Source organism: Ictidomys tridecemlineatus, chromosome 9, assembly GCF_052094955.1.
Source record: "Ictidomys tridecemlineatus isolate mIctTri1 chromosome 9, mIctTri1.hap1, whole genome shotgun sequence".
NCBI lineage: Eukaryota > Metazoa > Chordata > Mammalia > Rodentia > Sciuridae > Ictidomys > Ictidomys tridecemlineatus.
This window is the reverse complement of record NC_135485.1, coordinates 2,421,637-2,449,504: the sequence shown is the minus strand read 5'-3', so window position 1 is coordinate 2,449,504 and position 27,868 is coordinate 2,421,637. Positions and strand designations below refer to the sequence as shown.

The 27,868-nt window shown below is 54.8% G+C and overlaps 1 protein-coding gene across 6 annotated transcripts in view; it reads right to left on the bottom strand.

Moving 5' to 3' along the window:
- The window catches only part of Rgs12 (regulator of G protein signaling 12), a 108,320-nt gene that overhangs the window by 7,435 nt on the left and 73,017 nt on the right, over positions 1-27,868 (bottom strand). For 5 of the 6 annotated variants that reach the window (XM_078020923.1, XM_078020925.1, XM_040292736.2 and 2 more), the window contains 13 exons: positions 13,120-13,289; positions 12,493-12,585; positions 11,706-11,849; positions 10,762-10,941; positions 10,318-10,471; positions 8,433-8,509; positions 6,681-6,875; positions 6,394-6,467; positions 5,768-5,894; positions 4,469-4,565; positions 2,978-3,057; positions 2,407-2,560; positions 337-903 (listed from right to left, as the gene is read on the bottom strand). In XM_078020923.1, coding sequence (XP_077877049.1) covers positions 337-903; positions 2,407-2,560; positions 2,978-3,057; positions 4,469-4,565; positions 5,768-5,894; positions 6,394-6,467; positions 6,681-6,875; positions 8,433-8,509; positions 10,318-10,471; positions 10,762-10,941; positions 11,706-11,849; positions 12,493-12,585; positions 13,120-13,289 — 2,112 coding nt within the window. Of the gene's footprint in view, positions 1-336; positions 904-2,406; positions 2,561-2,977; positions 3,058-4,468; positions 4,566-5,767; positions 5,895-6,393; positions 6,468-6,680; positions 6,876-8,432; positions 8,510-10,317; positions 10,472-10,761; positions 10,942-11,705; positions 11,850-12,492; positions 12,586-13,119; positions 13,290-27,868 lie in introns of those variants that run through there. The other variant, XM_078020924.1, reaches the window with a different exon arrangement.

The following is a 27,868-nucleotide window of genomic DNA, read 5'->3' as shown; positions in this document are numbered from 1 at the left end:
GAAACACTAAAAACGCCAGCTCTGCAGGTTTTACTAACAGAAGTCCCAGCCCTGCTCAGGGTGTCACTGAACCTGGGTTGCTGCTCCCATGGCACCTTTGCAGAGCAGAGGGACTGTGTACCCTTCGGTGACCACCCTGTCAAGTGCAAACCTCGACTGCTGCCCCAGTGTCTCCTTTCAGAAGGCAAAACTATCAGGAGAGGGCTGCCCCACGGAGCATCTCATTAAATGAGGGCCGCGTACCACGGCTGTTCCCTTTTATTGAACACTCGAGTGAACCATGGGGGGGAGCAAGCAGGATAGCACCAGGGTGCAGGGGTCAGAACCTGGAGGTACCTGGTCTTGGAGGTCCGGGTGTGTCCTGGGGACTGGGGGATGGAGGCAGCAGTGTGCTGTTGGGGCTGCTGATGTCCCCCTCCCCCATTAGGGTCAGGTCAGCCACATGCTCATCCTCCACGGTCTGGATGTCCCCAGCCTCTACGTCCCTTGACTGCCTCCTCCAGATCTGCGTAGAGCCCTCCTGCCCCTGGGGGGCACAGAAGGGCTCTCCAGGAGTATTCTGTCCAGGTGCAGTAGTCCCAGGGACCCCAGGGGGGCTGTGGGTGGAGCCAGGGCTGTGGGTGGAGCTGGGGCTCTGGGCAGAGCCAGGGCTGGTGGCTGGGCTGTCGCTGCAGTCCTGGGCTGGCTCCCAGCTCCCGGAAGGCTGGACTGCTCGATCCTGGCCACAGCCCGCCACGGGTCTCTTGCTAAAGCCTTTGGCTGGGGCCAAGGTGGAGAGGGCGAGCTCTGCAGAACCAGTAGGCAAGCGAAGGAACTCAGGCAACACCAGGTCTTCCTTCCTCAGCAGCCCACGCTGGTCATCTGCTCGGTTGCTCTGAGCTTTGGAAATGAGCTCAAAAAACTCTATTGGAAGAAAATCCACATTGGCCCTCTTTAGAGAGGTTCCCCGGAAGCATGCCACAGCACAGCACACCCACAAGGGCGCTGCAGGCCGAGGCAGGCCAGCGCGCAGTGCTGCCTCCTCGCAGGACTGAGGCCGAGGCCCAGCTGGCAGCAGAGCCCTTCTCAGGATGTGGAGGCAGCTCCGTACCCTGAGGACCAAGCTGTCCACCGGGCCTGAGCACACAGAGCCTGCGCTTCCCGCGTATGTGGTGGAGGAGGGGCAGCCAGTGCTGCCCTGGCTGTGGGTCTCTGGCTAACATCCAGGTCCCTTTGACACCTGCACCCAGCTCCTTTTTGAGGACAAGGTAGAAGTGATGGCCAGACGAAGGCAAGACAGAGCAAGAGGCCCCAGCTACAGCTGAACCCCCGGACCAAGAGTGGGACAGCCAGTGGGGTGGCTGGGATGGATGGCCCTCAAATCGCCTGCCACTCAGGGTCACCACCTCTGGGCAGAGGGTAGTGCTCCTAAGCCATGGGAGAGAAGGCACTATAAGCCTCCCTGTCCTGCCCAAAGCTGGCTCGGGGCAGACAGGTGCCCTGGGCCTTGCACCTGCCCTGCCTCTGTGGAAGTCCTGGCTTAGTCACTGGGTCCACAGACCCTTCTTTGTCAGGCTGGATTTTCACTGTAACTCAAGTTCACCTTTTAAAAACAGGATTTCTAAACTGAGCTTTCTCTGGTATTTAAATCATACTCTGCATCTGTAAACCTTAAGACATCTTTTAAAATTCCACATTTCCATAATTCTCAGAAATGCACACGTTCAAAGGGTGTGTGTCTTCTGCCTGATGGCCACGGAGGCCGAAGGAGTCCTGTTTTTGCTTTCTTACTGTGAGGTTGGACTCACAGCAAGCTGGGACGAGCCAGCTGACTAGCAAGGACTCCCTGGACTACGATTCAGGTCCCAACAGCAGTGCTGGTCCGCTGTCCGTGATTCCCTTTGTTAGGAGCTTTGGGAATAAAACAAGGTCCACCAGGGCTCTCATCTCCCAGTCTGTCTTCAGGGGTCGCCTGCACCTCTCCTGGAGGCCCAGGGTGGGGTGGGCTGCCTTCTTCAGGGCCTCCACTGGCCAACAGAGGTCAGCAAGCCCATAGCCCTCCCAACTGGCACCCCCACTTCCCTTTCACTGGCATCCAGTTCTGCCTGGTGACCCTCAGTGACATGGCCCCCTGATGCCAAATTTTCCACCACCCGAGATAGGGCCCTGGTTCATGTCAGGGGTCAGGCTGTGGGGGAGCAGGCTGCAGCGTAGTCAGTGCTGCAGGGCACAGCAGGGCCCCCTGACTCCACAGGAGGCCTAGCTCTCAGCCTGAAAACTGGGGTTTCAGCAAAACTATAGCACAAGCCTCAGTGTGACAGGTCTGCAGTCACCAGCTGTGGACAGGGCAGAGTGGGCTTGGTGACCGTACTAGAAACTGGTAGTGCATTTACTAAAAAACGTGCAAGTTTTAAAAAGTACACATACCCTCTGCTTCGTCCAAATTAATTTTCTGATATTTTTTTTTCCCAATCTTTGCAATAGATTCTTCTCTCTTTGAAAGCCGGGGATCCCTAGCATTTTTTCCATTTTCTCCTTTTATTTTAATAGAATTAGACTTGCCTAGTGTTCTTTCCTCTCCCTGCATTAGAAGGAAAGTCAAAGTTCTACTCACATTCCAACACATAACAACACATCATTCACCAGTCATAAGGCAAAGGCTCGGAGGGACGCAGTGCGCTGGGGCGGAGCTGCATGCACCACCGAAGACCAAGGGCAAGGGCAGGTCACAGAACGAGAAGCAGTGAGGCCCAGCCACCCCCCACAGGAGGGGAAACTCAGCCTGCTGTTCACAGGGGCGGAGCCAGGCCCGGCAGGGCCAGGAGGAGACCCCCAGGTGTGGTGCCAACCCTGCGCACAGAGCCTCCGCCAGGTTAATGGGTGACAAGGGGGCTCGTTGGGGAGAGGAGGGGCCAGGTGCGGTGGCAGTGGGGTGGGAGCTAAGAGCTGCCCCTCTGAGAGGGGCAGGGGCTACAGGGCCGAGCATGTGGGGAATTACCATAGCCGCGTGGTTTCTGGGGCTGGAGTTCACTGCTGTGCTCGCTCGGCTGGGCACACCTTTCTGCTTATCTGCGGGCGCTGAAGGTAAGAGGTGAGTGTTGGGCTGCACCCTCCACACCAAAGCTGCAGAGGCCAGAAGGCACTCATACCCCTCATCTAACCAGTAGCTAAAGCCAGAGACCCACCACCTCCCGCTGCTGCTGGGTGATGGCACTGCACGGCTTCTCTGAAAATTTATCAGGGGACTTCAGGAAGAGTAGTGTTGAAACCTCATTTTGTATGCCATTTGGCATGCACACTCTTAACGCAGGAGTGGTGGGCAGACGGTGACACTGGGCATGGCCCCAGTGCCTCTGGAACACTGCTCTCCTGCTCCCTGCTCAGCCTCACGAGCACACGACTCCCCAGAGGCTCGGCTGTGCAGATGCCACAGGCCCCACAGTGCCTAGCCCTGGAGGGAGGCGCAGAACCTGCCAGGCAAGGCTGGTGGCCGCCCTACCAGGGCTGCACACAGCACTCAGCCCACCTGGCTCCAGGGCTGAGGCAGGGACATGACACTCTCTAGAGCTCAGGGCAAGGAAGTGGGAGTGGGACAGGGACAAGTGCCCTGCACCAGGCCCTGTGTGACCCACCTCAGATGCAGCCTTAGGGGGGTGACCTAGGCCCAAGCCCCAGAGAGGAAGGCACAGCCAGTTGCCTGAAATAGCTGTGTATAAAGCAAACTGCTCCACACAGATGAGCATCCGTAGTTTCTAGAAAGTTCCTCAGGAGACAGGCTCCCTGCTGTCCCTGCATTTGGACAGTCCTTTGGGCCACTCCTCTGCCTGCAGCAGCTACAAGCAGGCCTTGCCCTCCTGAACTAAGTAGCTTTCCTTGAGGACTCCTCAGTTCTCCAAAGGGGTGCAAACTCCTGAGGTGTCTGAGAGAGAGAAGCCTTTGGCACTGAGGTACCAATGGGGAGAGCTCTGTGAACACCTGCCTCATGGCACATATGGGCCACCACAGTAGGACAAGCCAGGAGAGCCAGCCTCAGCCCCTGCTGTATAGGGCCAGAGGGACAGGCCCCGATCAGGGCACTAGGTGAAGGACCAAGGGGCCCAGACCAGGTTGCATGGCCCTCGGCATTCCTGTTTTGGAGTGACTAAGGCCTCCCAGGAAGAGAGCACCCTCTAGTACTTTCTAGCTATAGTGCTCTGGCACATGAGCATGGGGGGCAGGGACTGCCAGCCCTTCCTATAGCTGAGAAACTGCACCCCAGGCAACTGGGCCTCCTTCTGCTGGTCCTGCTCCTGCTCCACAAGGGGCTGAACCAGTCTCCGTATGAGAAATACTGCATTAAGGGTCCTCTGCCATGTTGGGGTTAACAGGCCCTCAGGAGGTCCTCAGCCCCAGTGCACACCATCGGGAATAGCATTAAGAGACCACAGCTGCTCAGCAGCTGGGCAGTGGGCTGGGCCCAGCAGGCTGGTGATTTGCTGCCTGTGCTCACCTTTTCCTCGGGAAGGGTCCTTTTCCTCCAGGACAACTCTCTGTCCATCCAGACTCGATATGGGGGCACCAAGGTCCAGGGGCTCCTTCTCTCCATTCTAAAGGCAGAGATAGTGCACTGAATAATTTACTCAGATAGGAGCTTCTGGGATAGTTGCTTCTGACCCCAGAGAGTTGCTTCTTGACAGCCTCTCACACCAGCTGGCCCTGGGGTCAGGGCTGTCTGCCAGGGTGAAAATGGAAGTGCAGTCCCCAAGGAGCTGGCATGTGGCTCTGCCCACCAGTCACTAGAGGGGAGACTGGAGACCCCTGGCGCATGCTGGAACACCTCCTTCCGCAGCTGGAAGGTTTGCCAGTACTCAAAAAACACTCTCGGCTATTGATCTCAGTTGGCCTAGGTCTCAGTCCGACTCACAGCCTCCACGTGACTAGAACCACTCTGCCCGTCCCACACACTGTCCTGAGGGGTGCCGAAAGCAGCATGTGCTCACTGCAAAGCAGAGAGCAACAAGCAACCACAGGAGCAGCTCCGACTCCATAGACCCCAAATCTTGTCTCTGGCCAGAGCTCTTTTCCTTCACCAAAACTCCTGCTTAAAAAAGAACACTTGAGCTTAAAGTTCGGCACTTTCAACTCCCCTTGGTCAGGAGAGCACGTAGAGTATCAAATGCATGCTGGGGCTGACTATGGGCTTGGGAGGGGCCGGCCAGTGCCCTGTGGCCCCCAAGCTCCATCTGTAGCCTGCCCTGTTCTGACTTCCTGAAAGACAGAGGCAGATTTCACACCACAGCACTCAGCCAACACAGCACCGCACAGCCAGACCACTGACTCCGTTGCTGGCCAGTAAGTGCCCATGGGGACAGGACTGGTGTGGGCTGGGGAAGGGGCACTGCTATCCTGCTGCCCAGTGTTCCTCTCCCTAACCTCGTTCACACGACAATGGGGTGGGTGGACCTTTTCCTGTCTGTAAGGGGCAGTTGGGAACTGGGACAGTGCGCCGAGGCCTAGCAGAGGGCTGGCCTAGCAGCTGGGTGGGGTGGGAGGGCTCTGCTTTCTGGCAAATCTGCACATGGTTGTGTGCATGTCCCTCTCATTATGGTTTCTGGGAGCAAGACCACAGGGCAAATAATAGACCTTTCCAAAATGACCATGGCACAAATAAACAACAGGCATCTCCACTCAGTGAGAACAGCACAGGGCACGGTCCCCTGACCAGGGAAGACAGTGCTGAAGCGAGACATGCTGCTCTGCCCTCATCCCCAAGGAGCAAGCCCCGGAGGCCACAGCATGCCACACTCACCAGCCTCACCAGCAGGCTGCCGAGGTCCAGGCCATACTTAGCCACCACTGGCCGCAGCACCTCTGTGACAGGCTTGGTGGGCTTGGCCTTGAGTCCCACCGACCGGTTAATTGGAACGAGATCCAGCCTGGGGAGAGAGCATGAAAACACTCATAAAGCACTCACACCCGTGTCTGCTGGGAGACCTCGGGAGTACCAGTGCAGAACCCACAACAGTGTGGGCAGGCCCAGCCACCGGCCCAGTCACTGGCCCAGCCTGCTGCAAGCACCTTCCTCCATGCAGGAGCCCAGTTCTTTCTGGTTTGTGGAGCTGGGCTGAGCAGGGGTCACAGAACTCGTCCTGCACAGACATCCAGAGCTTGCGGTGCAGTCTGGCCACCTCACACGCCCACCAGGCAGAGAGTGCCTGCCTCCCTTGCCCTCTGCTGTCTTAGGGCCACAGCAGCCCATCTGCAGGACACCTGCATCCCACCCACCATCGTCAGCACCTGCCAGTCCTCACGGCCTGTCACAGGACAACCGCACATCCACTGCGGGAGAGCCCAGGCCAGCAGCACGGCTGGCAATGTGGGGAAAGTCCTGAAAACCAGAGGACTCTCCAAATGGCACATGCATCATTCTCTTACCGAAACAAAGTACGCTTTTCTAGGCGCAGGTCCCTCGAGGCTAAGATGCTGCTGTCCTGATGCAGCACCAGCGGCTTGGAACAAAGAGACCACAGTTAGAGGGGAGCACACAGCTGTGCAGAACGAAAGGGCAGCTTCGAAATAGCCCTGCACAGAGAAGGCTGTCTCTCTCCAGGTGCCAGCCCCGTGTCACATGCAGCCACTCCCAGCAAGCCCACCCAACACAGAGAAACCAGACAGCCAAACGCACGTAGAGGAGCCCATTGGCAGGTCCACATGGCCTGTACCTTGTCCCCGCCCACCAGGAAGAGGTCTACAGCAGCCCCATTGATGCCATGTCGCTCACAGAGTCCAGCAAGGACCTCTTTGATGGAGAACCCTGCCTTGACGGCCACAGCACAGGATGTCCCGTCCGGGAGGTGAACACGACAGTGCTTGGTAGCCTTGTCTCTCTCAGGTGCAGAGGTCCTGCTGGTCTCTGCCTATGGGGCAGGGAACAGGCAAGTCAGTCACAAGTGCAAGTGGAACCTCCTGGAGCTGATCCCAGCCTGGCTTAGGGACCCAACAAGCTGTCTGTCCCACATGCAATTTTGACACATGCAATCCCCAAGATCAACCCCACTGTTACTGGGTTTTCTGATCACTGGGAAGGAAGGGCACCCACCTCTCAGAACATGGGCAATGCACTTTACAGGCTGTCAATCTAAGCAAGACTGTCCTGTGTGGACATAGAACCCCACATAGCTAGGGTCACTGGCCACATCTCATCCTGACCAGGAAGCAGACAGCCACATGGCAGCTCATGGTACCAAAGCAATGAGGACAGGCCACCTGGGCACGGCACTGGCCCTCCCAGGTCTATCAGACCCTCTGCATCAGCAGTGCCCCGCAGGCATCCTTCTGCTGGCCTGATGCCACTTCATCATCACCAGCTCTGCCTCAAGGCCTCAGAGTCCCTTTCATCAAGGCACTATTTCAGAAAATGGGCCAGTTGGGACCATTTCTGAACAGTGCCCTTCCCTGTATCCATTCAGCTGTTTCTAGGAGGAGCGTGGCCACCCCGGATCCTGGGCTGGCAGATGGGGCTGACAGTACCAATGCCAGTCGAGGCCTCCAGAGGCCGCTCTGCTCGGCTCATGCTTGGTCCCCGAGACCCCACAGTGTTGATAAGGGAGTAGCACAGGAGTAAGACTGGGCTAGCTGCTGGATGATGGTGAGCATAGAGTCCCATGGCCAGCCAAGGGTCAGAATGAGGACACCAGCCACCAGGCCAGGGGACCAGAGACTCGCATGAGGCAAACCTAGTCAGCAGGACCACCCAACTGACCCACAGACAGCACAGTAACAAACGATTCCTGTTCTGAACTATCCAGGTGGCAGCAACAGTTAACTAAGGGCTGGAAACCCCTTAAATAGTACTTAGTGTAACTGAAGAAGAAATGACAGTCTACATTAATTAATTCCACTTGACAATTTTGAATGGCAGGATGCGGCAACCAATAAGGTTTCCCAAAATTCTTGTCAGACAGAAGCTAGCAGATCCTAACCCATGCAACCAGCACCTTCCACACTGGAACCCGGGGCCAGAAGGAGCACAGCAGCAGAGAGTGAGAGTCAGCTAGAGTGGGGGTCACTGGCTGTGCCTGGCTCCCTGAGTGGGCTGGGGGAGCAGAAGCACTGGAGACCCTACAGGCAGCGGCACAGACAGGCATGCTGGAGTTAACGGGATGGCAGCAGGGCACCTGGGTTCAAAGCAGCTTGTTTGCTCCACGTGGGGCTCCACATGTGAATTAAGTTAGAACAAAGGGTTTAAGAAATAAAACCAACACTAACTTAGTCCTTCAGAAGCACCCCTCCCCATCTACCAAATAGTTTTCCACGCTGCCTCCAGAACCCAGGAACCCGGGGTTGGGAGAGCTGCTCTTTGCTGCCATGTGCCCAGCTTGTGAAGTGATCCCTGGGCTTTTCATGAGACACACTTCATCCATCAGCTGGTGGGTCAGCCTGTGTCCCTGAGGCAAGGGGAGGTGGTAACTCACCAGGTCCAGGCTCCCTGACGACGACACAGAGCCCTGGGACTCACGGCGGCACAGGCCTCCATTGGCATGAGGGGAATCTTGATGAGGGAAACAGACTCAGATGAGCCCAAAGCTACAGGTGTGTCCTCCTCACTACACACAGAAACCCCACCTCCACCTGCTGCCCATGCAGAACAGGTGGCAGGACAGAAAGGGACACCAGCACTTCCTGCTCACAGAAGCGAAAGCCTGGGCTGATACAGCCCCCCAGCTGTGCAGGATTACCCCTGCGCCCTGTACCGCCCTGTGTGCTCCAAGCTCACACCCCAGTCATGGCAGGTGCCCCACAGAGAGGCTGTGTGTCTTCAGTCACATGCAGACATAGGCAGCTCTCAAAGGGCCATTCCTGGGCCTACATAAAACTCCCATGGACAAAAGAAGATAGCAGGCTGATGGCCACTTCTTATCAGTGATCAGTCCACATCTTCTGCAAAGTCCTACAGAGCCAAGAATGGACCCTGGCTAACAGCACTGACGATCTCTTAGGCTAACCTGTGCACCAGATAACTGGACAGAGAGGACTTCTAAAACCTGGGCCTACTCCTGAGTCAGGCTGGGGGTGGTCAGGGCTACAGATCAGTAAAACAGCAGGTCCCAGTGACCTCCTAGCCATTGGCCCACCCCAAAGTGGACTTCCAGGCTCTGTCCAGGCCCTGTTGAGGCTGAACTGGATCGTCTGAACTCTGGGGAGTACCAGCCATCGGGATTTTAAAAGACCTTTCCAGATGGTTCTATGGGCCTTACCAAGTGTGCAATGCACTATATGGGGCCCACACTCCCCATCTCCCAGGAACTCGGGAGCCCCAGCCCCACCTAATGACAACATCCGTCCCACAGGTGGCCCCTTGCTGAGGTCTCACTGCCTTTGCTTTGAAAAGACCACCTGCCAGCATGACCAGGAGCTTGGGGCTGGCCAGGCCCCCACCTGCTAGGGTCTCCCAAAGGACAGGAGTGAGGGTAGCTCCAGCAGCTGCTCTGAGGGAAGAGGCAGCGAGTGCACCAGCCGCTTGCCACAGCTGTGGAGGTCGGGGCCTCCTGCTTGTCTCCCTTGGGCACCCTGTCTTGTTCTTGGGGTCACTCGTAGTGTTTACTGCCCAGTTTAAACTAAGGGACCAAATGCTTAGTGTCAGCCCCATTCCTTCAGGCTGGATCCTCATCCCTGAAAAATGATGTTTCTCTAAAACCTCCAGGGAAGAGAGTCCTCCCAGCTCCCTCGGCCTCCTCAGTGCCCAGAACCAACAGTTCTACCTCTCTCTGCCTGCAGCACGTATGCTCCCAGCCTGCCGGCCCACGGCGCTAGGGACACAGCATAGCCAGCAGCCAGCAGCAGCCTGGGCTTCTGAGGCGGCTGAGCACTAATGAGCCTGCCTTTCACCCTCCAGTCACCACAGGACTCTCATCAGTATCAGAAAAGTCAAAGGTAAAAGCATCTGGAACGGGCAAGCTTTTATAAGGTCTACAATAACCAAGAGCCATGCCTGGGACATGCTTCAGACACCTAAATAGCCTCACATCTCTAACACACAGAGAAGGCGCATGCTCACCTGGGAGCACAAGCCTAAAAGAGACCTGGGCAGAGAGCCAACTGCCCCTGGGTGGACAAACGATGGCACACTTGTCTTCTCTTCTTACTTGATGATCTTTCCCAAATTTTCTAACAAACACCTCTCACTTTGATAGCAAGAAGCAGCAGGAGAGGGACACAGAAGTTGGGAAGTTCCAGAGCTAGCCTGCTTCCCTGTCTGGCCCCTTCCCAGGCATGCACCTCCACCCTGGCCTCTCACTGTGGGGCACAAGGGCTGCATCCCCGGGATAGCAGCTGCAGGCCCTCTGGACGTGCACACACCGTTGGCATGGTCCCCATGCTCCTTCCTCTTCTGGGACCGCCCAGTGCTCCTATTCCTTGACCAAGAGAAAAAGGCCCCTTTCCGTTTCTTCTCACTGTCCTCGTCCCCCACGTCTTCATTCAGGGATCTTCCTGATTTTGATTTCCCACTGAACTGTCAGCAAATGGAAACTTCAGTTAAACAATGTGAAGTTATTTTAATATTACATGAAGTGCAAAAGGGGCTGAAGCCTGAGCTGTAAGCCTAAGGACTCTGTGGAGACATCTACATCTCTGCAGGTCAAGGGGCAGTCCTCGCACTATCGCAGCACGTGACTCGGCCCTGGGGCCAGCATCACCTCGTCTCCAGCTGGTGAAGGGACAGGCAGGCACAGCCTCACTCCCACTACCTATGCAACAGCCCCTCACAGGTATGCGCCCGTGGCTCGAGGCTGGCCCCAGCACCTTTTTTGGAGTGGACACGCTGGAGTGGTCGGAGCTGATGCTGTGCTTAGAGGCAGGGCTGCTGGGAACCTGCTGTGAGTCTGGGAGGGCACGGCCTTCCACCTCAGCCAGGATGCACTCTTGATACAGCTGGGATTTCAGAAAGCGAGTGTAGCTATCAAACTTCATCAGGTTGAAAATCTGGGAGCAAATGCAATGCCACACAGTTAAAGAAGGAACTGAATACTCGTCCCTGACCAGGTCCCAGGTGGCCACGGGTTTGCACCCACCACCTGGCCCTGTTCAGGAAGGATAGCATCTTAGCCCAACCCGGCGGGCCCGAGGGTATCCAGGCTGATTCTCCTGCACTCCTGCAGAGCTCACTCTTTCTCTTCACAAGACAGCTTTTCCTTCCTCCCTCTGAAACAAGCCATGTGAAGCCAGCAGCTGGGGATCCCACAGAGGGAGAGCTGCCTGGAGAAGACCTGCTTCCTTCTAGTCAGGATGTCACTCTGGCGAACCCACAGCAAGCCTCCGGCAGGGGCAGCAGAGCATACAGCTGGGTAGCCCTGGGTCTTATCACATACTCTCCCCAAATTAAACCAAGGCCAACAGACAGCCCCTGGATGGTGACACTTTGCCTTCGTGATGATGCCAGGTGGCTCAAGCTGCCTACTTCCAGTCTGGATCTGCCCCTGGTTGAGTGCCTGCAGTGTGGTCCTCTCTTGAACACTGGGTGGCAGCAGCAAGCTGCAGCACCCACTCTGCCCCCACCAACACAGGCTGACACCAAGAATCCATGGTGTACCAGGTGGCCGAGCACAGATGTTGGGTAGGTGGGGTGCACTGGTGGTTTTCACCCACACGGGTTCACCAGGCCTCGACCCTGCCCTCAGTCAAGGGGTGTCTGGATGCATCAGCTGGGATTCTGGCTGGGATCCCTGGACAGGGCCCCACGACATCACCTGGAGCTGTTGCTCCTTGAACATGTCTGGGTGAGGTGCGTTGAGAATGTCGTCGGCTAGCTGGGCCTGGCTGTCGATGTTGACAGGGGTGGTGGCTTTGCTGCACAGGAATTTACTGAAAATCTCCCGGGCCCTGTGGGAAAGCTGAGATGGCACAGAGCCTGAGCAGGAGCACGGCGCTCCCCAGGCCTCCCACCATTTCTCTGCAGCACTCCTGAGGCCACAGGAGCCCTGGGACCAAGACCCATGCTCATGGGCCCCAACCAGTATTTCTGCCTGAGGCAGTGAATAAAGGCAGGCCAGTGAGAACCACAGAACACATTCCCTGTAAGCTTCGAGTGGCTGTGCTCAGGGTGCCAAGACTCAACAGCTCCCCTGGAAGGGACCCTCACCCCAAGGATAGCAAGTGGGAGTCATCCAGGATACCCTGGCACAGTGGGAACAGGAGAGTGTCAGGAGCAGACACAAAGCCCCCGAGTGAGGGCAATCCTCAGCCACATAGAAAAGGGTGCCAGGGCACTGTCCCAAGTGTCCCTTCAAGTTCCCTTTTAAACCATGTCCCTTTGCAACATGTGGGTTGCACAAAGTCTGTGGCAGAGCTTGCAGCTCAAGGCATTTGTGCAAATCGTGTTTAGGCAAATTAAAAATCACACATACTTAAAATCACATTCAGAAAAAGAAGTGGCTTTCTTCAGCTCTTGTGAAAACATTCCTTCCTCAGCAGCTCGGGCCAGGCCCGAGCTAGCCCTTGGAGCCACCCTTGTGAGGCCCTGGCCTGCAGACCCACCTCCTTCTTGTCATGTGCAGGAACATGGTTGAAGTATTCACAAGCCTGCCAGAATAAAATGTTCTCTTCACTGAATTCCTTCCTTAGGAAATCCTAAGAAAAACAGCAGAGGTGAGCAGACCCACCCGGATGTCCCCCTCAGGGCTGGCCTGGCCTCTCCCAGTGTCCTCTCGCTTTGCCTTCTGCCCTTGAGCAAGCTGCAGGGTCTCTCACTACTGACCCGAGGCCCTCAAGAAGAAACTGGGGAGCTCTCAGCACTAAGGACGGTGGCTCTGGTCCACAGTGACCTTCTGGGGAGTACAGGTGTCTTCATAACTGGACCTAGCTGCACGCACCTGGCTTCCAAGCACTCGGAGAAGCCCCCAACGCCCATTGCTATAGATGTCTCAGACAGGGAGGGGAGACCCCAGACCCTGAGGGCCTCGGGACAGAGGGCAGGGCAGGAAGGCAGGCTGGGCCAACTCCCTGTGTCCAGCCTACCCTGGGCTAGGTTGAGGAAACGCATGCAGGGGGCCATTCAGGGCCTACAGGGTGACATGTCTCTGGGATCTGAGGCAACTGGTCAAGCCCTGGGTGGTAGGTCCCACCCAAGCAGCCTCAGCAAGGAGTCCATATGCCCCTACTCACAGAGAAGTAGCGAACACCAACAGGGTCCTGCAGCAGACGCTCAAACGACACAGCCCAGCTGGCGACCCTCCTCTCGCGCAGGCGCCGGCAGCTCTGCACACTGGGGAGACTGGCATTGCTGCTCAGGCTGTTGTTACTGACGCAGTCCTTCAGGTCAGCACCCGTCAACTCTGCGAGACCAGCACAGGTGCACCTGCACCCCTGCCCTGCTCCTGCCCAGAAGTGCTCCCTACCCAGGTGGCCACAGCACTCCCACCCAGCTCTATTCTCTACAACCCTCATTCAGTCAACAACATGCTCCGCATCTGCAACCTGGACACTAGACACAGCATGCACAGAATGCACTCTGCCTCTCGGGCTGCACACGCACCCTCATACACACTCACAATAACAAACCACGACCATGGGGGAGAGGGAGAAGCAATAGCTTAAACAACACAATGCACACACACCCAGCTCTCGGCACATGGCAAGGTCGGACCTGACAGAGGTACCATGGAGCAATCACAGTGGAGGGGCAAGGGCCAAGTCCCCCAGGTGAGGTCCTGGCCAGCATGCTGGGACTCCTGCAGCAGAGCCTGACTGGCAGATGCTCACCACACACACAGCTGCAGCTTGGGACTTGTATGCATGCTGCACTCGTAGAAGACCCTGGGGTTTCCACAATGCCCAGATCTGCGTATTCAATTTCATGTCACTTGATGTCTCAATGACTGGTGATCACAAGTGGAAGGTGCCCAGAAAGCCCTTGTCCATCCCCTTGTCCACCTGATGGAGCAGTGTGGCAACGTCCTCTCCCCGAGTGCGCAACCTAAGCTCAAGAGGAGGGACGTGGGCCTGTGTGCGCGGTAGCTCCAGGGACCTCACACACTGCCAGAGAAAGTGCCCTCTGCACAGGCAGGGTGCATTCCACAAGGCGCCGTCCTGTCAGGTGAGCCCAGGCACGTTTGGCAGAGGCCCACTAACACAGGCACCTTGCACAGCGTTCTCACAGTCTAACGAAATATCATCATTTCACGTGTGGCTCTTCATCTGTTCTGAACGACAACGGCCTCGACCTTCCGTGCAAGGTAGGCCATCCGGGCTGGCCGGCCACGCAATCAAAGCCACCACAGGAATTCCCAGGGAGTAGTAATGGACTTGAGCTCCAAGTCAAACACTGAACTGGTAACTCTTACCAGAAAGGACCGTCCAGAGGTGGGAGGAGAGGTGGGAGATCTGGGAAGCAAGGGCAGTGGTGAGGCCCAGCCTCTCTGCATGGCCCATCTGTAGACAGTGGAGGGCGTCAGCCATGCCTGCCACCCCTGCCACCCCGCTGGGCACTCAGCCCAGGGCCTGGAGGGCCTGAGGGAGGCCCTGCTGTGGAGAGGAAAGTTCAGAGAAACACCCTCTGGTGAGGAGCAGAGCCAGGGGTCTGACCTCCAGCCCCAGAGCTGAGTCTGCAGAGCAGTGAGTGCAGCAGCGCAGGCCACGCCTGGCAGAAGATGCTCAGAGCTCAACCAACAGTGAGATGAGAAAAAAGAAGTCAAAGAGGAGTCACGTAATTCACACTGCTACAGAAAAGGCTCAAAAGAATTTATATAATAGGACCAGAACTCACACAATTTCATGTTTTAACCACCATGTCATCCATGCTATTTTGGAGATAAATATCCATGTAGCATTAGCCACCAGAGTGCCTAAGGACAGGAAGGAAAGCCTGTGGCCAGGACGTGGCACACAAGCTGTGGGCGGCTCATCTGGAAGACACAGGGCTCACCACAAGGGACACTTTTGTGGCAGGGTGGTGCCGTCAGTTCAGCCAGCACTGCTGGGAGCCAAGGGCACTGCAGGGCTATTACTATGCTGGCCTCTCTGCCTTGCTTGAAAGGTCCCAACACTCCAGACTTCCCGACACAGAAGGGTCTGCAGTTCACACGGGCACAGCACACACATGAATTCAGACTCACTCGCACACCCCCACCCTTCTCTGGGGCTGGGATCCTGGCAGGGGCTAGCCCTCTACATTGGACCCCTGTCTAGCAAATGCACATGCGGTATCAGAACAGGATAGGCCACATGTGCCCGCCCCTGAGGAAGACTAGACATGGGAAGATGGAGGCACAAAGCAAGCAGGCCATGTGGCAGGCCGGCTCGACCTGCCACCACCATGTGCCACTACTACACAGTACCTGTGGGAGGGCCATGTTTGGGGGCAGGGGTGGGGAACAGGCCATATCTGAGGAACTCAAGCTATATTCCGTCCTTCCAAGGCACTGAAGCCAACCCAAGTGGCCCAACATCTTAGACGTGAAGGAGAGAGTCAGAGAGGGGGAGAATCTGGAGACGGTGTGAAATACCGGCTGGGAAGAGCGCTGGGGGGAAGGCACAGTGTCTGTTCAGACAAGACCCGAGCCAGGTGCTAGTGCCGGCATCTGAATCTGCACATGGAAATGCCACAGCTCGGACCAAGGATGGGTGTGAAGCTGCAGAGACAGGGGAGCAGCCAGCCACACAGCAGGTAAAGGCTCCTGGATGCATGACACAGGTTGGACCTCACCATGGTACGTTAAGGTGGATTCCATTACAGACCCAACTGGCAAGAGCAGGCTCAGCCAGGCTGTGCACAGAGGCCCGGCCTGCATGCTGGGGAGCATGAGCTGACACCCAGGGCCACTGATCCAAGCCCCACAGAAGCATGTCCCCACACCCCAGCTGGCATGTAAGCCAGAGGTACTTGCTAGGCATCCAAGGGCATGAACAGCCAGGGCAGCCTGGATACCACACCCAGGGACAAAACCAATGCCGGCACCGCACAGAAGCACCCACCATGAGAACACTGCTGTTGAAATCCTGACCTGTGGGCACACACTACTTTTTATAAAAATATAAAATCTGTGAAAACCACACAAAGGATGAGGGGTCCAGTCTCTGTTGGGCTTCATGAGCACCAACCCAGGAAGAGGTGTGTCCAGAACCCCAAAAGCAAAGTCGGACCAGAACTCACATACTGCTGGCATACGGCCTGCGGCAGCTCAGGTCCCCACACAGAACGGGGGTGAGGGCATCACCTACCTTTCAGTGTTTTGTGCTGACAAATGCGGTGACCCTTACAAAATGCAACACTGTTTAAAGCACTCTGCACAGTGTGAGTGCCCCAACACTTTCCCTCCAGCTGCTTCTCTTAGGCCATAAAGGTTGCACTGAGAACTGAGGAGGGGCAGAAGGGAACCTTGGGGAGCCAGCAAGAGCCTCCTATTCCAGGTGCACTCACGCAAAGGCCCTGTGACAGGAGAAAGTGGTACATGGCTAGGGTTTCAACCAGGCTTCAGGGGCCAATGCACCAGGAGGCAGGGGTGGGGACACCAGGCACCTTGGCAGTGGGGTGTCACCCTAAACAAGGGAGTGCTGGTGTTCATCACAGGCCCCTCTAGCTCCTGTGGAGGGTGAGCTCGAGGCTGCCAAGGCACAGGCCCAGCTGAGGTCCTGGGGGCCTGCACAGGAAGCAGGGGAAGATGGGTGAGGGCTGGCCCACTGGGCTGCAGAAGGCCCAGCTAAACCCTACAAAGGCAAATGGAGCTTTCATTCCTCAAACGAAAGTCGTTTCGATTCCAGCAACGTGTCTTGTTGAAAAGCACCCACCTCCCTGCTCATGGGCACAGCTACTAGAGGGCACTAGAGCCTCCACAACAGAACCTTGGCCCTTCCCAGCTAGTCCCCAATACTGCCTGCCAGCAGCTCAGCACCCACCACTCCCTCTTCTATCTGGGCTCCTGTCCACACCCCTTGACACAAGCCCAGCCACCTCGGGTGTGCTGGCCGTGGCTCCGTGCAGACTGCAGGATGTGTTCTGTTTGGGAATCAATGAACACAGACTGGCTCAATACTGAGGTCAAAGGGAACCCCTATCTTAACTCACCTCATTTTCATGAGATTTGGCAAACTCTAATAACTTTCTATGACTCAAATAAATACTGACACTTTGCAAGCTTAACTGAGTAAGAAACTAACATTTTGGAAAAAGCAAACCACTAATCCCCGGGTGTTCTGGGATCACATTCACCAAGTAACCCCATAGTGTGGAATCTGCACAGATTCTTGAGTGCATCCATCCTTGCCCTTGGGGTCTCCCAGGTTGGACATGGTGCAAGGGTGCAGGCCAGCACCCAAGGGTGCAGACACACACAGGAGGCTGGGCACCTACCTAGCAAGTAGTTACCTAGTTGCCACAAACAGGACCACTGTCTGCTGTGGTGAGGGCTGTGGTGCTGGTGCAGGTGCAGGTGCCCGCAGTCCCCAGTGCTATTGGAGGTGAGAGCAGCCGCCCAAGCAGGCCTTGAGCCCAACCTTCCTGCGCGGTCACCAAGAAACTACTCCTATAAATCCCCCTGATGTGACACTGCGACAGGGCATGGGCCTCAAGTCCAGCACCGCAGCCTGTGGGAGATGGTAAGAAGAGAGCTAGGGCAACAGCTTGGCCACCTCGAGCCGATGGCCGCATCTCCAGGATCCCACAGGCTTCAGTGGGAAGTCAAAGGCAGTTAGTTCCCCCCATAATAAATTCCTGCAGGGGACTGGGGATGTGGCTCAAGTGGTAGCACGCTCGCCTGGCATGTATGCAGCCCGGGGTTCGATCCTCAGCACCACATACAAACAAAGATGTTGTGTCTGCCGAAAACTAAAAAATAAATATTAAAAAATTCTCTCTCTTAAAAAAAAAAAAGAAAACTGTCTTGTCTTTCTGTATTATCAGTTGAAGAGAATAATGTCTTTGTAAAAAATAAATAAATAAATAAATAAATTCCTGCAGAATTCCTTTAGTCATAAGAGCTCATCCTGAAATTTTTTATTCTATTTGGACAAAATGGGTACCTGTGCATACAGAAGAGTTCAGAAGAGCCGGTGGTGAAAGCACAGTTCCCAGCTTCTCTCCACGTGGCTCAGCCCACAACACCAAGCTGCCTCCCGGCCAACGCCCACTTCAGCTGTGAACTTCAGTCCACAACTGTCCTCGCCCCGCGGAAGGGAGTGCACCTGTATGCAAGGTCCCGTCTGGGGCACCAAGCAGCAGTCGGGCACAAGGAAACACCAGGCTTCCCACCCTCACTCAAGACCAGGGGCTCACGCACCACGTCTGGCAGCACCCGCTGGGACTGCAGGGTGGCTCAAGCCTGGGGTGGAAGCAGGCATTTGCTTCCCAAGGCAGGGAGAGCAGGCCTGTGCCCAGAACGTGCAGTGCCCGTCAGGCTCTGTGTCCGCTCTCACTGTAGGCATTGCTTTCTTACTTTTTTTTTTTTTTTTTTGAGAGAATGAGAGAGGAGAGAGAGAGAGAGAGAGAGAGAGAGAGAGAGAGAGAGAGAGAGAGAGAGAGAGAATTTTTAATATTTATTTTTTAGTTTTCGGCTGACACAACATCTTTGTTGGTATGTGGTGCTAAGGATCGAACCCGGGCCGCACACATGCCAGGCGAGCGCGCTACCGCTTGAGCCACATCCCCAGCCCCATGGGCATTGCTTTCGATTGACAGTCTAGAAAAGAAATGCTGTCCTGAGAAGAAAGTCTTACAGCCTGCTTCACATCTATAGAAACCAGAAAAGCTATCACACTGGGGTAGACATGCAGGCTACATGTTGCAAGTCTGATTCAATTTACAGTTAATGTGCAACTCGTGCTTCAGCCCATCACCATCTCCCCAGGGTGTCACCCTCACCCCAACCTGAACACCAGGAATGCTCGAACCTCAGCTCCAAGCCCATCACCACACAGGTGCACCTGCAGGCCCCGCCCCAGCTAATGCTCTTGGAAGCTGCAGACCAGCCTGCCCTGACAACCACGACAAGGTGACAGACCGACAAGGGGTTTTACCTGGGTAGAGCTGATAAGAGCCACTGTGATGCCACTTAACCAAATACTTCCAGCCACTCACTGCAAACCACCCCTCAGAGTCCATGCCAGGGACGGCAGGCACAGCCCCCGCAGCCCAGGGCAAAGCTCGAGACCCCCGAGGGGACATTGCTCCTTAGCTCAGCTTCCGGGGTGGGCAGGTGACTGCAGCTTCTCCAGGGCTCCAGGCAGCCAGCTTGACAAAGGCAGCCCTGGCCCTTCAGGGCTCCTGAGAGGAGGCCGAGCCACCACACAAAGCCTCAGAAACCTGCATGCATAATTCACTCCAGACCTCAGGCGCTGCCAGCCCAGCCTGAATTATTTAGGATGGTGGAGCACAGGGACAGTGACCATGCCGTCGGCCCACACACCAAGGAGGGAGCCCCCTTCAGTAATTTGTTCTCTACAAAACCATCAGCAAAGCAGGAAACAGAAGCACTTACAGCTCTCCACGGCAAGGTGTCACACTCTCATTTCTATATGTATATTATATTAAAATATCTTAAATTAAATAATCACAAAATCCATCTTTCCATGAGAAGATGATCCCTGATCCCTCTTGGTCTGAGGAGCATGTGTCCTCTTAGGTAGGAAGCACCTGCACCAAAGGGAACACTTCCCCAGCACCACGTGCCAAGTAGTGGCCAGGTGACAGATGCTTCTCAAAGGACAGTCTGCAGGGCCAGCACTTCCCAGGGAACAAGCCGCACAGGGTCGCCTCTGATGCCTCTGTCCTCACCACCCAGGCCCCAGTCAATCCCTGGGAGGAGCTCTGGGGTCTCCAAGGTCAGGGCTTGTCCTGCAACACCACAGGTGAGGGCTTGGCGACTTTCTTCTGTGAAGGGTCTAGCAAGAGCCATTTCCCATTCTCTGGGCCGAGGTCTCTGCCATCCACTCCAGAACAGGGTGACTGTGCTCCAATCAGCCTTTACTCTCTAGAGCGGCACTGACCTGGATTTGGCCCAGGGCCAGTCACTGAGCTGCACACTGAGCGCCGTGCTCCGCGGACACTGGACACTGGACACTGCTCCACAAACAGCTCTGGGTGGTGGTAAAAAGCTGCTGAACCACTTCCTATGGAAACAACACTGCAAAGGTTCCCGGTGAAGCTCGGCTCCATCAGCCTCCCTTCCAGAGGACGCACTGCTCAGCTGTACCTTTGTAGTGGCACCCTCACCTCCACAGAAAATCTTAATTAAGCTTCTCCAGAAATCTTCCCCAAAATTGATTTCAGGACTGTCAGCACAAGAATCTCTACAAAGGAGTTCAATGTAGTCAGACTCCCTATTTCCTGATGCTCTGTCTTCCTTGGCCACTAGCCTGAAAGAGATCAGCACTCCAGGTGCTGAATGCCCTTTACTAGTTTCCACAAGCATTTATGGACTATCTAACATAAATAACAACATGCATAATAGTTTGTAGAGTGTGTTCACAAATGCAGAGTGTGCTAAGAAAAACAGATTTTTTAACTAGGCCTCTGGCCTTGGGCTGGGGCTTCACAGAGATGTTTACATTTCAAAGATACAGAGAAGAGGTTACTGATTGGGCTCCATGGTAACAGCTGGCAGGGGAGGGAAGAAAGGGGAGAAGTAGCTCTCCTCCTTCTCAGGTGCTGTCCTTGAAGGGTTAACTTGCCCAGAACAGTGAAAGAAAAAGCTGCTTTTCCTCCACGGTGTCTGATGGCACTTACCATGAGGCACTCTCGGGCAAAGGCATGTGCTGATGGACTTGGTGAGAGGGCTCAGGGGGACTTTATGTGAACTTCTGTAGACTGTGAATTTCTGAGCCACCCCACCCCACCCACCCCTTACACACTGGGTATAAAGTTCTGAAACTGCCTGAACTCGCGGTTAGCAGGATTGATGGATTACAGTGAAAGCTTTGCCCTCCGAACCTGGCTGCAGCCAAATAAAACTGTTTCCTGCTATCTTTGGTGTCCTGCCTCGTCTATCCCCTGCAACAGTTGAGGCACCTGGAGATAACTCATGGCTCCTGGGATCTAAGGCCGCCCCGCTTAGGGCTGCCCCTTGCTGCTCTGGGGCCTTGCACCCTGTGCCACAGATCCCAGGGGTCTTGTAGGCTGGAAGGCCCACACAAGTGAAGCAGAGTCACCTGAGAGGGCGCAGCAAGCAGAGTCAGGTAAAACCAGGTGGCGTGGAGCAACAGCTCGCCTGTGCTCGGCTGGCCTCACCAGGGTGTGCTCCCAGCCCTTCTCCGTGTTCTAGAGCTCAGGGAGAACCAGTGACCTTTCAAGACAGTCTTGATCTGGGCTCTTCCAGTGCTTCCCTGTGACTCTGCAGGAGCACCCAGAGGCGAAGCTGTGCCTTCTCCCCACCTCTCCTGGGGAGGAGCCTGATGTCACTTTATCACACTGGGGGCCACTGCTCCAGCACATGGTTAGTGCCCCATTTTTTCCCTTGTAATACAGGTCAAGTGTCCTTGGTTCCCAAATCTGAAATGGGAAACAATTCAAAAACCCAAACAGGGACACGGCATCGCAAGCAGAAAAGTTCACACCTGACGTCCCGTGATGGGGCATACTCAGGTGCTGATGCACTAACCCACTTAGGCTCCTCCCCAGGCTCTCTTGTTACGGACAAGCAATATTCCAAAACTTTAAAAATATCTGAAATCCGGGGCTGGGGTGGTCTGTGGCTCAGAGGCAGAGCGATTGCCTAGCATGCGTGAGGCATTGGGTTCAATCCTCAGCACCACCTAAAAAATAAAATAAAGATATTGTGTCCACCTACAAGTAAAAATTAATATTAAAAAAATTCTGAAATCTGAAAGACTTCCTTCTGTCCCAAGTTTCTGTGATGAGGGCTCCCAACCTGGGATCAACCGTGGGAACCTGAGCTGTGGCTCGCCAGCCTGTCCATGGTCTGCTTTCTCTGAGGGTCCCCCACCATTCTCCTCCTCCTCTGTTCTAGCCTGGTTCTGTAGCAGGAAGGTCCTGGTTATCAGTCCACTACACCAGCATGGACTCCACGGACTTCACTTCATCCGCGGCTGACGCTCCCTGATACCTTTCTCTTTTGCTCCTCAGGCGGCCCTGTGTCCTGCCTAGGAATCATGGCTGTGCTCTGTGGGGGCAGCAGAGCAGAAGCCTGGAGTCCACGGCACTCTCCCTCTCCAGCCCAGAGGCTGGTCTTCCCTCCAGGTCCTGATTCTACATACTAGACGTGGGCAGACTGCCGCTGGGCTTCACTGCTCCAGGCCCCAGGGGCAGGCTGAGGAGACACATGCATGTCTCCATGTTTACCCCTATGTAACCCTGCTGGAAGCCACGAGTCACACTGGCCCAACCTCAGCCCCTTTCACGCCGCAGGGAAGCGGCCCTTGTACCTTGGGTGATGCACTCTCGCACAGCCTAGAGAGCACAGAAAGCGACCAAGAGCTGCTGGCCACGCCACCAGAGCAAAGCCGCTGCCCAGGGTGGCCACCTGCTTACCCTTCTCCAGATCAGGAATGGAGCGCCCAGGCCTAAAGGCACACCTCTCAGAGCTGCAGAGCCCTGCCATCTGCTCAAGACTGCCAAGTCCACACTGGTGCTGGGGGAGCCTGGTGGCCTCAGGGAGGCAGGCTGGGAATACCTGCAACAGGATGGCCAAGGTGGCGACACTCAGCCCTGCCTGGGAGAGCCCGGTGGAGCCCAGGTCCCAGGTGACCCTCCCAGCCCTGAGCCTTCACACTACATCACATGTCACCAGGGGAGATACCAACACTTTGGGGACTCAGGGCTGGAGCACAAGAGGAGGACCCTGGACCAGCGTCTGGATGCAACACCACAGCAGATGTGTTCCACCTTCCTACCTTCACACTCCTGTTGGCCAGTTTGGATGTGGAATTCTGGACCTTGCCCAAGTTCCACATGGAAACCTGGAGGTGTAGGGAGGGCAGTCCTGGCTGCTCAGTCCCCTGAGCTTTCCCGGGGCTCCAAGCTCACCAACTACACACCCAAATCCTGCTACATACTCCTGCAACATCACCCTTTGGGGCTAAGAGTACCTTCTGCACTCCCCAGTCACCGACTGTGGGATGCTTTTCCTGTCTATGTAGCAAGGCATTCTCCCAAAGCCCACGGCCTCAGGAATTCTGATGAGGGCACAGGTGCAGGCTCACCCAGCAGAAGGAGGGGACAGGAAGACCCCCCAGTCAAGGGAGGCCCAGGAAGGCCACCCAGCAAATCACCTGAACAAAACTGCCAGTAATCACAGAGCCCAGAGAGTAACTGAACAGAAAAGCCTCAGAACACAGTTCAGAAACTGCCGTTCTGACTCATTCCCACTGCCCATTTCCCAGTGAAGCTGCTGAGGCTTCGGACACTCTCTTAACTGCCTGAGGTAGGGACAGTGACGAAATGGAGCAGGGCAGCTCCCCACTCCCCTGGGAGCTTCCCAGTGCCCCATAGCCCTTCCCACCCAGCCCCGGACCCTGGCCAGACTTCACAACCCTGCAGGAGGATATGAGACCAGAAAACGCTTAAAAAAAAACACAGCAGCATGCTGTGAGACATCACAGGCCCAAACAGGAGAAATCTAAACCCTGGGTCTGTCCTGGACTGCACCAGAATCATCTGACTTATGACCGTCCCATGGGGCCCAGCAGAACAAACTCTCGGCATGTGACAATGCGGCGAAGCCCTTCTGGAGAGTGAAATGGCAAGCAGATGGGCCAATGCTGTGGGCTCGGAGGCTGCCAGAGTGGGCACAGCGGGAACCGAAAAGGGTCAGTGTGGGAAGTGTCAAGCAGGGAATGAGACAGCGGACCCACCACTTGTCACATTGCATTTTTGGAATCCCAGGCTTGGAGCCAACATCTGCGATCATGAGTGGCCGGCTGACTGAAGGTGGCATCTGACCACAGGGCCCTGGATGCACTCGGAGGATGCGGTACATTTCTCAAAGATAAGACCCAACTGGATTCACGTCTGCTGGTTTGAACTGAAAAGAACTACATTATTCATTGGGTGGGTCCCTCATGAAATCCATTTCTTTCATTTCCATGAATACAGTGAGCTAGGTTCATGAAGACATCCTTCTCTCATTCTCTCTCTACGGCCACCACGGGAGTTGAGCCCTGCTGACACGGCCTGCTGGGGGGGGGGGGCGAGGAGGGACACTGTCCACTGCAGAATCACAGGCACCCAAATGCTGGCTCACAAGGAAGACTGACAGTGGTCTCGGCACTGCCCCAGAGCCAGGGGTGGCCGCAGCACAGGTAACTAAGCCCACGGCCTCAAGACCTGCGCCTGCATGGCTCCCCACAGGGCGGGTTGGCAAGGACTGCAGGGAGGCCACACCTCCAAGATGAAAGAGGTGACAATGAGAGGCACAGACAGTGCTTGTACAACCAGTCAATGGTGGCATCGTTAGCTATGGCCTTCCTGGGGCCTGGATTTTCTGGGGTGGTTATAACTTCACATAATTTCAATAATAAAGGTTGTATGTTAATATGCTAGGTGTAAAACAAAACACAATGTGATCTTTGTGCCTTTTGTTATTGTTGTTTTTGAGACATGGTCTTACCATGTGGCCCAGGCTGGTCAACCTCAAGACCCTCCTGCCTCAGCCTCCCAAGTAGCTGGGATTACAGGCCTGCACAACTGTGCTTGGCTGTCGGTACCTTTTATAGGGCTCCCAATACCAAACATCAAATTTAAAAATCGTTTGTCCTAATCTGGGGTTCCAAAACTCTTAACTGCCTGCCGGTCCCATGAGGTCCTGCTGCCCGAGACTGATGTTTCCCCAGTAGGAAGCTGGCCCAGACAGGTGCCATCCCTGAGGGCTTGCTCTCTCCCCACACCATGCACCCCTCGTGAGGACTCTCTAGAGTGAGCGCCTGAGGCAGGATGTGCCACTAGGAAGCCAGAGATGAGTAAGTGGTAAGCCTCATCTCTGGAACCACTGGCTTCTATTGCCCAGTTTCCCTGGCCACATGCCTTCCTATAGTATGTGGTCATAATGGACACTGACTTGCAGGGCTGTGTGAGGACCAAGTGGTAATAACAACTTGCTGACTTCAGAGGGACGTGGTGAGAAGGCCACTGTTCACTAGGCTGCAAGTGAGCTACCTGGTGCTCACAGGCTGCAAGTGTACAAGATGTGTATGTGTGCAAGTGTACAAGTGTGCAAGATGTACAGACTCCTATAAGACCTGGCACACAGAGGGCACTCAATAACGTCAGCTAATAAGGTCATTGGTTCTAGACTCCAGTTAGCAAGACACTGCAAGCCGAGAGGCACATGACTTCAAACTACATGTGTCTTGCAGCTTTGATAGAAAGTATTTCATAAATGTGTATCAAAGCTGCAACGTGACCATTACCTAAAACCCCCAGAGAGAACCCAGCTTATTAACTTGGTGCTAATTCTTCCAAATGTCCTTTTACACTGAAACTCATACGTGCTCCCGCTGAGGTCTGCTCTGCGAGCCCTTCCGGCTCAGGTCCTGTGGCTGGAGGATGATGTTGCTGATGAATAACAACTATTTAGTTTCTTCCCTTCCGAGTTTAAAGTTCATACGCATATCGTTCCTGTCTTTTGGTACTGGCCAGGCCCACCATGCAGAGCTAGCTGGTTGCTGAGACAGGGACACTCTTGTTCCTGGCTCTCATAGCAGTGCTCCTGACACCTGACCATGGGCTCTGAGAATCACCTAGACCACCCCCTTGCAGCGTGAGGACCTGCTCCTGTGCCTGTGACACTCCACCCTCCAGAGAGCCTTCCCCAAGGCAGGACTTTGTTTTATTCCCCACATAACCCCAGTGTCCACAGCAGTTTTCAGAATGGAGTAGGAATAATTGTTGAATGAATTCATGGGGACAAAATGGAGAATTTCCTAATCTGCCTTCCTCACACAACCCATGGTTCCTATGAATGCACTTTTTTAAAAACACTGGTGGATTCAATTTGCCCATATTTTATTCAGGAATTTTCCATATTTGTAAGTGAAACTGGCAGTAACTTACTTTTCTTGCACTGGTCACCACCAAGCTTCAGTCCAAGCCTGCTTTGGACAGAGCAGAGCTTCTGGCCTTGCAGGCCGAAGGCAAAGCTCAAGGCACCTGCTGCCCCCCAGGGTGGGCTCATCCTGCCCTCGGCTCTGAGGCCAGGCTGCACACCATGCGGTGGCATGTGTTCCTGCAGAGCAGCAACTTTGGGGACCGTTGTCTTGTTCTGCCACGTCACCCCAGAGCCCAAGTATGCCACCCAGACCCCTCCAACAGCCTGGTTCCTGGAGGGGAAACACTGGAATGAACCAAAAACCAAACTGCACTAGGCATGTCAGAGGTGAACTTTTGTTTGAAGCACTAGGTTGGGACTGCTTTTTATTGCAGTGTCAAGTGTCCCCAGCCTGGCCTGGGCACAGAGCCTTGGGAGGCCTCTGGCTGCTGCTGCCACGTCAGATCTGCCTCCTGGGCCGGCTGACGAGCTGCTTTTTTATAAGCCGTCCGACCTTCTGGCCATCAGCAGGAAGTAGCTCACAGAATTTTCTAATCACTTCACTTTTCCTCCAAGGACAGTCAGCACTGTCCTTGTCTTCTCCCTGATTTTCTTACTTGTAACTGCCAACGACATATCTTTCGTTTTGTGTTTATTCTGTTTTTTTCTCTCTTTTCTTCTTTTTGGAGACTGGGGAACCCAGGGCCTGGTACATGCTAGGCAAGTGCCCTACCACTGAGCTGTATCCCACTTTTCATTTTGAGACAAGGTTTCTCTTACCTTGGGACCCTCCTGCCTCAGCCTCCTGAGGTGCTGGGGTTAGGTGTGGCCACCGTGCCTGGCTTCCTGCCTCCTTACATTGAATGTTTATTTTCTGTATTTTCAAGCTTTCCCCCTAATACATACATTTAAGTCTACAAAATTTTCTCTGAAAACCGCTTTGGCTATATTCCACTGGTGCTGAAATGAAGTGCTATAATTCCTAAGCAATTCTAATTGCACTAGAATTTCCATTTTAATTTGTCCTTGACCATGGATTATTGATGTATAGGTTTTTAACTTTCAAATGTACGGATATTTTTTGTTATCTTTTTGCGGGACAGGTGTCTACTTAATCACACTGCTATCAGAAGGAATGATCTGCCTGCTTATAAGTATTTTTTTTTAATTTGGCAAGTGTTCCACTTGTCTTTAATGTTCTCCATTGAGACTGAAGTTCCCTGTCTGCTCCTTGGCCTTCAGGTGCTCTGTGCTCTGCACCCCGAGCCCCTGCGTGTGCCCTGGGGCAGCCCCTCCTGCCTCCCGCCTGTGCCAGGCCCTTGGCTCTCTGACTGTTCATTCACTCCGAATGATTCTGACAGTAATATTCCAATGCCAGTTTTCTTTTTTCATATCTCCCTGTTATATCTTCTTTCATTTAATATCTTTAGTCTTCTTGTGTTGCTTTGTTGTAAGACTGGATTTCTGAGACTCTTTTTTGTTCTGTTTTGTTGGTAACAGGGATTGAACCAAGGGCGATTCACCACTGAGCTGCATCCCCAGTCCTCTTGATTTTGAGACCAAGTCCTGCTGAGTTACTTAGGGCCTTGCTAATCACTTGCCATCCTCATGGATCAGCTCCGGAGGCGTGCGCCCCTACACCCAGAGCTCCTCTGACAACCTAACCCGCCTGTCTCTGTGCTCTCTTCCCATCTGCTGATCTTGTCATCCTCTCAGGCCCTGCCTTAGGATCTCTTCTACACCCCCACCCCATGCTCTCTAGCAATTGTTTCCCCATCCATTATTTTGGAAATGCACTAAAACAACCACAGTAACACTTTATTAGCCACGCCTACAGAGCTGTCCCACACCAGGCATATTTCCAAGCACCTGCATCTATTCATGCTTTCAATTCTCACAGATGGGTAGGATGGCTCCTATTGCCCCTGTGTTCCAGAGGCAGG